Genomic DNA, 15,122 nt, shown 5'->3' on the forward strand with positions numbered 1-15,122 from the left:
AGACTGGGGAGAGAGAAATGAGTGTCGTAAATAGTACACCATAATCTTTTCTTTTCAACTTTTGCAACCACATTGTTTGAATCCCTATGGGCCAGATTAAGTAAATAAAGGGTTTTTACAATAAAAAAATGGCATTATAGAATTGTATGGCTGGAATTCTTTAAGAGTGCGTAAATTCCCTCTACTGATGGGTGAATTTGCCTATAGTTTGTATTTTTAGTCGGGCGCCGCGCAGATCACAAAAAGCCCCTGTAGTTTTGAATAGGACCTAGTGGTCTTCGCGAGTATATCTGGGCGCGTTTAGTGCAATGCAACCTGCTGTACAGACAAGATAGCGGCTCCCACGGACAAACCAAAAGGGGCGCTCTCCTTTTTTTCGTGCTCTTGTATGTATGGGCAGAGAACACGACCATATTTGGAAGGAAGTCGCAAAAACAGTAAAGATTACTGGAAACTATCAGAGGAATGTACACTGTACCATTTTACAGGGGCATACCGACTATTCTCTCCCAATAATGGGATGAGAGTCTGAAATTCCCCAATTATTTAGTTATTCCAACTCACTCAACTGGGGAGCCAGAACCCAGGGATGTCGATGCCGCTGTCCCTGTTGATGCTGTGTCGGTTGAGGCGGATGTGGATGGCCTCCTTGATACGTCTGGCGTACCAATGCTGGTCCTGGTCGACACACTGCACGCCATCCCAGTTAGGTTCATGACCAGCTCCCAAGGTGTGTTCGGCTACCACTGACGAATCCACCCGGGAGAGGCTTTTCCCATACCCAGTGGGCAATTTCGCAAGTGTATCCCCACTGTGAGAGCATGTTCATGTGCAAAGCCTGCATTGGTCGAAGAAAGTCATATTCTGCATTTCGCTTGGCATTTCGGCCAAGGCGACCTTCGATTTCAGTGATAAACAGCTGCCATTAGGATACGGGAGTATCCTAATACGGTAGCTAGTATAGTACCAGGCCTGGAATAGAACCTGAAAGTAAAGTACTATGCGTAATCTTGCAAAATCGGCCGCCACATAGCGCCCTCTGTTGACTGGCAATGTTTACCGCGAGAACACAGATAGGAACGTCTTGGACCCAAGACTAGTAGAACTAGAATGGCAGCTGCTTTTCCTTCCTGCAATATTTGACCACGATACCATTAGTTACCACTCGTCTCGCACGTACGTCACGGGTTATTTAACAAGCGTTTTCGATGTCATGTGTTCCTTCCTCCATGGTTGATGGAGCCTAAAATATCGTGAACAATGTTGCTGTTTTTGTTTTCGGCAGTGGTTTTCGGTATAGCAGGTAAAGAAGAGGGAGACTAAATTACTTGTAGTCATGGTAGTCTGACCGAGTAACTAGGACTCTACATTGCCTCTTTTAATTTAATTAACATTCATGACATTTGGACACAGGCACGGTGGGTTGGGGGGTTCCTTCCTCCATGGTAGGCTCTAGTCATGCTGGTGGCTTTTGCTGAGGGGACAGAAATAATTCCAATTTCCATTATAATTATTAATTCATTTCACTCAAATGGCTCATACCCCAAATAAAAATCCCCCGAATTCACCTCTAAAACTGTCCTTAAAATGTCTAATGTGCCCATCTATGGATTGAGAATCAGAGATTTCAATTAATGATAATATTATTAAGGCCAATATTGTTAAGGCCTACTCACATAAAATTATGGGAAGAAAAGAAAAATTTCTCCTGCAAATTGGAAACACTCTTGTCGACGAGCTCAAAGATGCCATCTATCCTCAAATTGCGATTTGACCTATATTGATGCCTCTTTGAAGACATTGCGTGCCGGCCTAGTAGACTATTTACAGAAAGCAGGATGTGTTGGCACACAAGCCTTGATGACTGTTCACTGAGTGGTGCAAAGTTTGGTAGCTGTGACCATATTGAAACTGTACGCCCAACATTACGCTGCTCAGGAAACAGTTGTCCCCCGCATGAGTGAAATGGATTAATTGAAGCAAAAGCCTATGGAAGGTACTTAGACCCTAGTACTATTGCCTGACGATGTCCAAATATTTAAAAAAAGGCAATTGTACAGAATTTGTAGGGTCCAAGTTAGGGCCTACATCATAGTACATGTACTTGGACTAGCTTTGACCATGGAGGAATTCCTCCATGGTTTGACACATGCCCTGGCACATGCCACCCTGGAAATGCTGGACTGGACCTCTGTGCTTTAGTTGAGTCAGCCCAACTGTAGCACTGAAGTTGGAACTAATGCTAGAGTAGGGGCGTAATAATTATGTTATTGTTATGTCCAAACTGTAGGCCTACTATAATTTGCTACATTTTCAGACCAGCAGCCAATTTCATGAATCTTTATGCATTGGCATAACTTACACCACATTTTATTGCATACATGTATGTTGCACAACAAATTAAGAGTGATTTCATGGAACGTTCACACTGAAATTATGGCATAACCTAAGCACATTTTAGCTTACATGTAGGTGGACTGGTGGTGCAGCATAAGTTGCGCTGAACAAAGAGAAAATGAACAATTTGACTAGCTTTTGAATGTTTGTTTAAGGTTCTTGCTCTCGCATGGTTCAAAGTTACAGCACGTTTCGTGAAAATTGGTTGCTTGAATGAATCGCGTATTCATTAATGCACTGGCAGTCTATGCATGCCACAATTCTTGTGCAATAAACTTGTTTCAGTTCAAAAGGTACCAGGTGCGAAGTACTTACATGTAAATGCAAGAGAACAATTACATGTACATGTATGCCTTGTCATTTCTCTCAGCTGTTTTTTTTTCATATTTCGTTGCAATTTGTTACTTACATGTAGCCCATAAGCACAAAATCCAAAGCCTGTTTTGTCCTGTAGATAATTGACCGAATAATGTTTCTGTGTGTTTTGTCAGATTTTGTACATGTAACTTGTGTATTTTGCAAATGTGTATATAGTACATGTATGTACAAAAATCGACCTGGTGCCTAGCTTTTTTTTCTTGGAGCAAGTGGGTCCTCATTTTCATTTCTCTGTGCAACACTGGTCAGCGTGTGCAGGCACAGGAGTGATTTTGCCCTTGAATCCAGGAAGTGATGTACATATACATGTACATGTAGAAGTCCAGCCAACTAGGACGATTTAGCTATTTTGCACGGCTTTTACAGGTTCTGTGTGTCGTTTTTTTACAAGATTTCAAACAAATTTTGGACAAAGGGTCATCAATATGTCAGTGCAACACCTGTAAGAGGGTTCGAGTTGAATGCAATTTTTGACGACACTGATCCTCAAGTTAAATATCTGTGGAAATGAAAAAGGATGGAGACATATTACGGCCGGCCAGCGAGCAGGTGCCAAAATCCGTGCCAGGAAATTCCAAAAACCTGGACTTGCAACACACATTTCAAGATTACAGATTTTGAAAACGTGATCATTCAGGTGGGAATAGGGCCATTTCACTCTTCAACTTCGATAATGCATTTCCTGTGCGATTATGTTATGCATGAAGAAATGTTGATGCAATCTAGTTTGAGTTACTCAGACAGAACGCAATCCAGACAAGCGGTCAAAATAATCACGTGGAGGAATAGGCCTATGCCCATTTTAGGCAAAATACAATTTTTTTAATGAAAATTATGACTTTTGAATTTGCAGAATACAGTTTTGTGATTCAAGAGGTTGGCAGGGCTGATGTACCGTAGTTACCGTTCACTTAATGCTGTCCAAGATCATCAACCACTATTGTCATGCAAGTTTTTCTGAACTTGGAACTCTTTCTGAGTGGAAATAATCAGGACTAGAAAATGGGGTTTTTCGTCATGATGTGTACGTACGTGTTTTGTTGTCATACTTTGCTCCAATGAACCTCGTCCCATAGGTTGTACATCACGTGGAATCATGGAAAACATGTTTTTGGTCGGTGTGTACTCTGAAATACTGCTCCACTGAGCCCAAAATTTCTCCAGAAGTCTGTGTACTTGAAACAAGATGTCTAGAAAAAGTAATATGGAATTCTTTTTTCCCCCTTTTTAGTGCCCTGCCAACGAAGTCAAAGGGGCTTACTATATCTGACTTGGCTGGAAATAATTTTAGTTTAACACCACACAGTCTTTCATCAGACCACTTCATAAAACAAAATATTTCCTGTTGGCCCAAGAGTTTGGAGCTTTTAGAGATGTGGATGGCAGCTGTGTGTAAAAATTCATGGCTAAATCAATGCAGCTGGCACTTCAGGAAATCTACAGTGGTCACTGGTACGGTCAATGCATGCTGTAGGCAATTCCTGATGTTTTGCATTGAAACAGCACATTTTCTATGAAATTTTAGTACAATTTAAAACCTACATGTACTTCTTTAATTCATGTAGTCATTTGTGGTTCCTTTTTATGAAATTTTAAATCAGTGTCACAACAGTGGCTCCCCTTTCAAAAAATTGTACCATATTTTGTTGATGATGTTAATTGTTGTGAGATTTCGCTTCTGATTCTTACAGTGGAATTCAGCTGAAGTAATCAGCTCCAACCTTGTCTTTGTCCTTTATCGAAACCAATCTGTATAGAAAAAATCGAAATGGTTGAAGGATAGCACCTAGCACATATTTTGCTTGTTGTAGCTACATTTGTACATGAGTGACTAGTGATCCGCCTCAAGCGTAAATTCTCTGCCCTCCAAATATTTTTGGAAATGTCTAATCCCCCATAGCTGTACAGTAGGCTAGACATTCTGTCTCTGTCATCCAGTAGTTTTTCCCATGGCAGAAGTTTTTTGCTGGCATATGCTATAAGAAAGTTATTGCTCTGATCTTCAGATTCCTGCATAAGGACAATGCCAATGTCAAAAGCATCCATTCGTGATATGAAGGGACGATTGACGTCTGGAAGATGTAAGATTGGTTCTGTCATCAGTTTGCTGAATAAGTGTTGTAAGCGATATTCTCAGTCTCTTCCTGTCAGATCTTTTTGGGCTCATTGGATTTCGTCCTGTCAGTGCAGTAGGTACTGGTAGTGCCATAACAGAAGCAAAATTAGGGACAAATTTCCTATAGTAGCCCTCTAATTCAAGAAAGGAGCAGAGCTGGCATTTCGTCTTGGGGCGTGGTACTGACTGTATTTTACTGAGCTTGTCAGGGTGTGGCTCTAATCTTCCATGCCCCACTATGTGCCCAAGGAAGTCAATCTTGTTGAATCCTACGAAACACTTCAATGGTTTTGCGGTAAGGTTGGCTGTTTTGGGTCGTTTCAATAATTCCTTCTCTACCCTCATGGTCCTTCCAAGTATGAACGAGTATGTCATCTATGAAGTTGTGTCTAGATTGCATGCCAAATAACAACTTCCACATGAGTCAGCTAAATGCTACCGGAGCATTCACCAGTCCAAATGGCATCACCCGAAACTGGTATAGATGCGACGGTGTGATGAATGATGTCTTTTTCTTTACATCTGGTTTCAGAGGGATCTGCCAGTTACTGTTGCTCAAGTCTATTTTTGTAAAGTACAGTGTACATCTATGGCAAGGGAAGCAAAGATACCGGTATTTTCTGTGCTTGGTATGGGTTCAGTGTCAAAAAGTTGTCGCCTTTTTTAGTTTACGGAAATCGATAGAGAAATATGCAGAATTGATTCTTGCCATCTTTTTCATAAGTACTATTGGGAAGGCGTATGATGAGTCAGATCGCTCTACAAAAATTCCAACATTGTCTGAACTTCATTTTCAACAGAATCTCACATAGCATGAGGAAGAGGATACAGCCGGCATCAAATACATACTATCTGTGGTCAATTTTATGTCATGAGCCATTAGTGATGTTCTTCCAGGCAGGTCAGTTAATACATCCCTGAAACAACCCATCAACCATCTAACCTCGCCTCCTGTTCACAGTGAAAGTTCTCACAGATCTGAACATCATCCACAGTCTTCTTGGCTGCTAACACAGGTAAAGGAAAATGATGTTTTTTAATTGATCTCCATCATTCCGCTGATCAAAGTCATCTTCCTCTTCAGCAGTTGCTGTGCAGACACTTGCAAAAGTGCAAGCTGTCAGTTGGACGTTTGCATCCACATCAGGGAGTTCCTTAAGGCTGTTGCTCTCCTCATGTCTCTGTGCACAGTGTACTGCTTCAGTAAGTTGGCATTGTACGGGATGTTCTGCTTTTGCTGTTCACATCAATCTTGTGATCATTTTGACTGGGTCTCTCAACAACAGTGAATGGTCCCCTCCATTGTAGCAGTAGCTTCTCAGTAAAAAGGGAATACTTTACTTCCCACCTTGAAACACTTAATGTAACACATGTATGTAACCCAAGGTTTACTTCCAATCAGCAGGAACCAATCTTTAAATCAACTCCTATTGGAATAAGTGACAACTCCAGTCAAAATCTGTGTGCGCGGTTTGCTATTCTGTTTTATTACAATTATTGCTTGGAAGTGATATTCACAGGACTTAACTCAAACATTAATCAAAGGCAATGGCTTGCAATCCTCTTACAAATAGATTTGTGGCACCAATAGAAAGGGGGGAAAAAAGGCCCAGTTCCAAACGAGAGAGGGTCATCTCCTTTAAGCTCTTTCAGAGTAGGCTGAAGTATCCTTGGGGTATTTGTCGCAATCTTGGGGTGCCTTGTGCGTGTACCTGTTGTGTTTTATCCTGCCAGTGTACTACTTGGAAGGGGCTACAGTCTCCTTGTAGTGACCCGGCTTACTCTGGCTACTCCGGACTGGTCCCGTCAGACTGCTTGAAAGGGACAGCCCAAACTTCCTGTAAACTGAGTTGATGGCTCAACTTTTCTGAAATAGAGCCCTAAACAGAGAGTCAACTCTTGTGTAAGCATAACAACACATAAAGGTTTGCAGTAAATAAAAACAAGCTACATGTGAAACACGGTAGAAGCAATGAATGCCAAGTGGCTGTAACACCAGACCTGTTGTGGGTCGGGGTTACAGATACCTGCCTGTTGCTTTTGTTAGTAGTTTTTGCGCCATTTGACATGTATCTTCAAGTCTTTGATGTGGATCAAGGACAAGGTGATTTGTACTCTTCACTTTGTTTTCACCCTTTACGTTTCCTGACCAAAGTTCTTGGAATATTGCCAATGATCCCCTAACTGGTGGTTCATAGAAGAGCTCAAAGGGTGAGAATCCCAGTGACTCTTGAGGTGCCTCTCAGTAGGAGGAGGGCTGAAATATATCAGTCCCAGTCATGTGGTCTTTCTGCACACATTCTCTTCAGCATACACGTAGTCTTGAGTGTGCCATTGAATCTTTCTGCTAGACCTAGACTAGGTTGTCTTCAACTGTCGAATTGACAGGGGACAACTGATCTGCCTCATCACTTCGGAGGTGAACTGTGTTCCCTGATCAGTAAGGACTTCTTGAGGGAAACCGACTCTTTGTGAAAAATCTTGGTGAGTACCTCTGCAACTCCACATGTAGTTGTCTATTGATGGAAGAGGAACTGCTTCTAGATACATGTATCTGGTTGTAAAGTCCACAAGGGTTTAGTATATACCTGTTTTCGTTCTCAGTGATAGGATGAATGGGTCCCACGATGTTCACAGCCACCCTTTGAAATGGAGTTTTAATCAATGGCATTGTACCGAGTGGTGTCCTACTGACTCCACCAGACCGACTCGGTATCATACGTTGGCATACATGGCACAATCGAAAAAATTGGATGATATCTGCCTGGACACCTGGCCGAAAGAAACTGGCAAGTATCTTGTCAGTTGTCTTTTTGCACTGTGGTGACCCCCCAAGGAGACCTTCATATGTGATTTTCATCACGTGTTCCCGGTACTTTGATGGTACAACTAGCTGCTGAAACACATTGCGCTAAATTCCAGGTGATTGAAACTTGCGGTAGAGGAAACCATCTTGATACATAAAGTGGGACATGTGACCGTTTTTGTCTGCCCTATCCAACTTCTTTGAAGCCATCTCTCTTGCTTTCTAAAGTGTTGGATCGATATTTTGACTACTCTTAATGTCATCACACAAGATATCGGGGATACAGGTTGGAGTTCTTAAGAGGTGAAGTGGTATTTCCTCTTTCAACTTCTGTGGGCAAGTTTGGAAAGCTAGAGTTTGTGTGGGCCTACTGGTGTCGTTTAGTATTGAGGCACCTCAAAATGTCCCAAGTAGGATCTGGGTCGTATGGTGCCCGTACGTTAGGTACATGTATATTACCAATTACCAGCTGGTTGTCTCTATCTTGACTTAGTTCAAGATTAATATCATCTACAGACAATATTCAAATTCGTACAAAGTAATCCCCTGGGAACCTAATGACACATACACGTATTTTAATTTCCATCCATATCAGCTGCCTACAACGTTATCAAATACAGCTTCAAATTTTCATATAAAACAGTATCCAAATTTCATGTTTCTGTTGAAGAATATCAGATCCAAATAAGGAACGGTAAGTCACCAGACCACACTGTACAGGTACAGGTAAGTCCAAAAATAAAAAGAAAGCCCCCCAAAATATCAAATTTATTCCAAGTCAGAGCATTTTCACAAAAATGACCATGCATGTACATGTACTTGCAGTCAGGAAAGGCTCCTCATAGCCCAGACATCTGCTGCCTCTTGGCCAAATCCAGCCAAAAATTGTGATTTTAGCAGCTTGAAAAAAAAAATGTGTAGCTACCTGTACATGCATGTAGTAGTGTACAAGCTCTGATTTCTCTGTTTTGCGGGGATTCTCTTTTTCTTCTCACATGACTGTGGCATAATTATGTTAACAAAACAGAATACTATAAACACAATAAAGAACAGATGTTTCTACGGATTCATTTGAATTTATTAAGGAATATTTGTTTCCATGGTTGGTTGATCCCTTCAGTGCATTATAAGGCATAATACATGTACAATGTACCGGTAGGTACATGGATAATTTACAAAGTGTTTAAAAAATCTCATACAAATGTGAAAACATTTATTCATGAATACATTAGACGGTCTCCTTATTGAACAATGTGCATGTATGTCAACATTTGATAATGCCTGCTGAAAAGTGATCATGCCCGCTGCGTAAATCACATACTGCCACATGGATTTAACCACTACCTGCTGGGGACTCCGAAATCGGAGCCGTATGGTTTATATGCGTGGCCGGGGTCTCCGGACTCGGACAAAGGAAACAGGGCCCTGTAACAAAAGACCGTACTCCGAACAAAAGACCAGGCTGCTGGACATTACCGGCATTTTTGGCTCTCAAAAGTGGTGATAATCCAGCGATGTTTTGTAATCATATATCAGGGTTTGGGGCATTGAGAGCAAGCAGATTACCACCGGGGACAAAAGCGTTCCACCACCGCAGCGATGAGCCACACAGCACCGCTGCATGCTAATCTGGCCCCTATTGAAAAGAGGTCAGCAGTGCACTGAGCCAGGTTCGTGAACAAAAGACAGTTGTATAACACCGCACAATCTGGGCTCTGTTTACAAGGCTGCAGGCCTGGCTGAAATACTCGGGCGTCAATGAAGGTCACCTGTCAACTTAGAGTAGTGCCTAAAGATTACTTTGTGCAGCTATAAACGACCGTTAAATGGAGTGATGAATTTTTGAAGGATTTAGAAAACAGGAAAAATGATAGTCATGCAGGCCCAGCATCATCAATGTTGAAAAATGCCCCTGCACGAAGTGGTTAAAACAGTTTAATCGATTCTGATTGATCAAGAGTGTGTGCTCATGGCTCGCCATACACATGCTAATTGGACAATTTGCACAAGGAATAATCCATAAATACCCCAAACCCTGGTATACGGTTTCAAAATAACGCTGGATTATCACCACTTTTGAGAGTGAAAAATGCCGGTCATGCCCAGCAGCCTGGTCTTTTGTTCGGAGTACGGTCTTTTGTTACAGAGCCCTGTTTCCTTTGTCCGAGTTCGGAGACCCCGGCCACACATATAAACCATACGGCTCTGATCCCGGAGTCCCCGGCTGGTAGTGGTTAAGACCGGCCAAGCACATATTTTTTCCCTTGATAATGAATACTTCTAAGAAGAAAGTGCCTCCCACGATTGAAAACTTACAAACTTGCTGTAACTTGGTGGTGTTATCACAGTGTTTCCCTGTTGTACAATGTATGTATACTTTAAACATATCCAAACAGACAAGAACCCCATTTCATTCCTCATTTGAAAAAACAACTATTGTACTTGATGCTACCACTTTTTCATGTTTTGGAATGAAGAAATACTACATCAGTGTGATGGATGTTTAAATGTTTGTGTAATTGTCGTTTTTTGAATTATGTGTACTTACATGAACATCTTTTTGCACAGTTTTTGCTGTAGATGCACCTGGATGCATAGGCAGTACTGAATTGCCCCAACATTCTGCTGGTCTCACTCAGAGTGCCGTCAAGGAGATGTCTTTTACCTCAGGCAGGCAGGATGCATTTGGTTATCACAACATCAGACGTGACACCGCCTTCTTGTATGTTGTCAATAATGCACCAACTGGCATTGCCGTATGGGGACAGTCCCATGAGTGCTATCAGGTACATATATGCCTCATAAGGCCCTTTCACATGAATGATGGAAACACACATCTGCAAATGTAAATGCTGCAACAGTACAATGCAGCACATTAGCGAACATCCCTCATTTTGAAACATTAATACATTTGCAGTATGGCAACATTAAGCTGAGTGTCACACTCTGGCACTGTTTAGAAATTGATAATCTATAGAACACTACTGAGGAGAAAAGAGTGGATTCATTTCAACATTGTGAATTCAATTTGGCACATACACTCAGACTGGTGCAGAAAACTTTGGGTACATACATGTACATGCACATGTACCGTACATGTATGATATGCAGGCAGGAATCTGAAAGGACTTGTCACTTGAAATGCACTGGTATGTGCATGTATGTGGGACCATGGCCTTTCAAAGCTTCTACATGTATTTTTGTTAATCAGGTACAACCCACTCACCTGTTTACAATTGTTCGAATAAAATAAATGAATGCTTTGTCTCTCCATCTTTCTTTTGGCAACCAAACAAGCATCGGCATTTCACCAGCACTGTTAAAGGTATAAACTTAAACTTTGAACATGTATACTGACCTTGATCTGAAGTGGCACATTTACCGGTAGTTTGATGCAAATGCCATCATGACATCATCAGGTGACTAAAATCAACAACTTGATACCTCAGAAGAAACATGTAGGTCTTTATTTTTGTCATGGTGGAAACCAGAAGGGCATTGTACCGGTACATGTAATTTAAAACTTGTATGAGATACAAACTTGCTCTAAATAGTGTTAGTCTCCAGCAAAATAGTATTGTTCAAAACTTGTACTAGTGATGTCATTAAATTCTACAGCAACCTCTAGTGACTGGTTGAAAAATTTCGGAAATTAATTTTCCTTTGACGTCTGTGGCGAAGTTGGCTGTAATTGCTCAAAAATTGACTGTAATTGCTCAAAAGTTTGATGACCTTTACACAAGCAATAAATGTATAACCATGGTCAGAAAATCCCAAACCAATTACATTGTACCATTAGAAAAAGGTTTCTGGTCACAGTTGTGACAACATTCCCCAGATTAGTTTAAGGTTAACAGGAATTGAAAACATTTAGTTCACATAAAGTATTTCAAAATTACAGTAAATTTGTTACCATTTCAGAAATATCGTAAATTTAATGTTTGCCTCATTAATTGTGACCCCCAATGAATAAAAAGATCCTGCATTTCCCCACCCACAAAAAAATTCCTTTTTGGCCGTTCACGCTCCCAGGCTGTTGGATGACGTCATTGCCAGATAGTGTTTGCCTGTGGACCAAGTTACATCAAACACAGCATGGTCTATTGTGAGTGTGGGATACTGCATGTACTGTGCGCTATGTACGTGCATGTGTGTACATGTACATGTCAGCCTTCTGGCGATGACGTCATCCAATCAGCCTGTGAGCGCGAATTGCCAAAAGGGGATTTTTTGTGGGCAGGGAAACACAGGATCTTTGTCTTCATATTGAGGTCACAATTAATTGAGTAAATATTAAATTTGTGATGTTTTTGAAATGGAAACGTTTTTATTGTTATTTTGAAATACTTCATGTGAACTAAATGTTTTCAATTTTTCTTACCCTTTTAAAGCGGTATAATGTATGTGTACCATGTTATCGTTTTAGTATGCACTTACATATATGTACATGTACATACATGTATACCGTTGACTCTCGCTAATACGAGCTCGGGTAAGACGAGACACCGGTTTAGACGAGCATATTTGCCAGTCCTGACTGAATTGTGCACGTTCCTTTGACTGAAAAAATGTGTAATACGAGCTTGGATGATACGAGATTTTGGTTAAGACGAGCATTTTTTGTGCACTGGTCGAGTGCAAATTTATTGTTATCTGTCCATTTAGCACAAGCTTTTTTAAAGGCAACTTGTCAATCAGCCAGTCCATTCAATTTTGAAAGGAGCTTCCATAATTTATGCGTGTACAGTAGAATAGCACTGCAGTTTTCCCTCGCCGAATCAAGCCGTTTGTGTCTGGTGCTGCAAGAGAGATGAATAATGGGCATTTGCTGTTCCCATACCCAACATAGAAATTCTATACCGCCTGAAAACAAGCGAGTGCCGCCAAAAGCACTATGATATTCTATTTAGGACAGTGGCTTTTGATTCCCCCGCCCCCCAAAAATTCCCCAAGACCAAAGTCCCCCCAGGAAACTAATAAAATTTGTGTGCCGTAACCAAACACCCAGCCCAAAAAACTGCCCACCCTCCGTCTAAAAATCATTACCCGCTCCACAGTCCCCACCGTAACATGAAAATATTGCCCCTTCCGATTTTGACATTCATATAAGTTCTCAGTTTAAGAAACCATGGTTTTCAGTCCAAAAATGTTTAAGAAAATAACCTAAAGTTTGGAAGAAAAAAGTGTATCCCTCGCTAATAATTTTTCACCAAGCCCACACACCTTTCCCAATTAAATCTGATATTTGCCCTCTGCTGTCCACAGCACCAATAGCTGGTTTCCTCCCATTTTTATGTGCAACAAGCACAGCTCTGGTGTTGATTACCATGCAACTAAAATGTTAATGTACTGTACTTACGTTACGTGTGTCTCTCCAAATGGACATGAATGGTTGAAATTCCGCTTCCTCCGTTCCTACATTTTATAATTATTTTTTATCACAAGTCTTTAGTCATTAAACTGTATCCCATAAACAAACTTAAACAAAACTACACTGTGTGCCTTTAAACAAAAAGTTATGCATACTTGCACACATGTACGCTTTACCTACGGTCGATTGGTGATACATATGTCGAGCAGGACGGCAGTTTTTGCATAAGACGAGGTCTGGATAATACATGTACGAGCTAATTTTGTAAGTCCCAAGGCCTTCGTATTAACGAGAGTTGACTGTACATATAAATACATTGTATCTTCAACAAATTATACATGTATGTAGGTGTGCAAATGATGTACAAATACATCAAATGTTTTCCCTGTGTGGGGAGTGGAGGAGGAGGGTGGGATTTTAAGAAATTCTAAGCCCATGAAATGCCTGAAATTTTGTGATGCTGTATCTTTGTTGTCTCAGTGTAAACTTCTAAGGCTTGTGGAGGTTTCTGGGAATACAAGCCTGCTGGTACCGGTATATCTGGATACATGGTGGAAATTGACTTTGGCAGTAACTCATGCCAATGAAGACAAAGTCAATGCCAGCACTGTCCTTTGCAAGTACGTAAGTTCCACATTAAAGTTTTTGTTTCGATGCCAAAGAACAGAGTGATGCATGGCACAATACACTACAAAAAGGCATTGTTTCATCTACTATTTCCTAAGCAGCTCGTCCTCCCATGGTGCACTTAAATGTACCTATCCTTCGTGATCTGAAAATACTGTACCCTATTAAACGTTTTATGGGCAGATATCAAAAACATCAACTGGTATTCAAAAAGGCATTCAAGTTGTCAATTCCTTCTCACTCAATGTCCTTCACAATGACTCTCTGAGCTTGTAAACTTGCTGTTCTCCATATTTCACATTGTCAGTGAATGGAGACCAATTGTTTAGAGAACTTTGTGCATGAATGTAATGTCACCTCGGTAAGGGAATCTCATTGATTAGTCTATAGAGCAGGCAGTTTGATGTAAAAACAATTTGATTTGCGTCTGAAATATGCCATTCTTGTCATTAGAATTTAGAAAAAGAAGGCGTACCATTTCTAAGCTACGCATAGTGTGTTATAGTTGAAGCCACTCATGGGTGCGTACATGTAGACCAGAAAATCGGGGTATCTTGGTTACGTGTAGCTGGAAGGATTTTAAATATTTCTCAACTTTTTATCAGTTCCCTTGAGATCTGACAAGATTAAATGCTGCAGTTTTCTAATCACATTCTGTCACTTTAGCCAGTTGACGGAACATTTTGGTGAGAATGGCAACTATTCACTTTTCATCAATGTGAATAAAAGTGCGACCGACAACTCAGATGTATGCCTCATTTTTACGAATAGAGAACCAGACAATGCCAATATACGTAAGTACATGGACATTTTCTGTAATGTTTGGAATATACATGTACACTACTGCTAAGAATTTACCGTGCCTATATTCCTGCACCTGATTGCTGTTGCTCTCAAACTGTGGGAGAGGTCCCGCAGACAAAAACCCTAATCCAGCCTTCCTGGAAATTGAACACAGCCTGGGCATAGTGTAAACCACAACTTCACACCTTCTGTGGGCATCTTGACAACGCTTCTTTGGTCCTCACTACTCATGGCATTTCTCTTTGGAAACAAGACCGATAAAATAGCTCACATGCACTTATGGCAAAACCGCACTTTAACTTTAAGTCCTGTGATTTTGAAACTCAAGCTTAGATATGAATATAAAACAAGTCTCCCTGCCATGATGTACGATACCCGTTATTATCCTATGAATATTTTTTTGTAATTTTATTTTTTCATGATTGCACCAAATTTAAATGATTTTAAAGGACTGCATGAGCTGTAATTGAAGTCAGTGCAGTGTAAACTTGGTGAGGCGTTTTTCTTTTTAATTCATAAGCATCAGTGATGTTACCCTCATTAGGTTGAGCCTTGAATGAATCTTCTGTATCACCTTCATCATGCTCATGACTCAGGATATTGATGAGAACCAGGACTTGCAC

The 15,122-nt window shown here is 40.8% G+C and overlaps 1 protein-coding gene across 1 annotated transcript in view; it reads left to right on the forward strand.

The window, feature by feature from the left end:
* The first annotated feature begins 1,126 nt into the window (after positions 1–1,126).
* Positions 1,127–15,122, forward strand: part of hgsnat (heparan-alpha-glucosaminide N-acetyltransferase) — a 65,239-nt gene continuing 51,243 nt past the window's right edge. Inside the window, exons 1-4 of the mRNA XM_022250306.2 lie at positions 1,127–1,303; positions 10,266–10,483; positions 13,549–13,688; positions 14,362–14,489. Of these exons, the coding sequence (XP_022105998.2) occupies positions 1,261–1,303; positions 10,266–10,483; positions 13,549–13,688; positions 14,362–14,489 (529 nt within the window). The 5' untranslated portion in view covers positions 1,127–1,260. The remainder of the gene's footprint in view (positions 1,304–10,265; positions 10,484–13,548; positions 13,689–14,361; positions 14,490–15,122) is intronic.

Source organism: Acanthaster planci, linkage group LG19 (genome assembly GCF_054643075.1).
Source record: "Acanthaster planci isolate LZ-2023a linkage group LG19, COTS_SCS, whole genome shotgun sequence".
Taxonomy (NCBI): domain Eukaryota; kingdom Metazoa; phylum Echinodermata; class Asteroidea; order Valvatida; family Acanthasteridae; genus Acanthaster; species Acanthaster planci.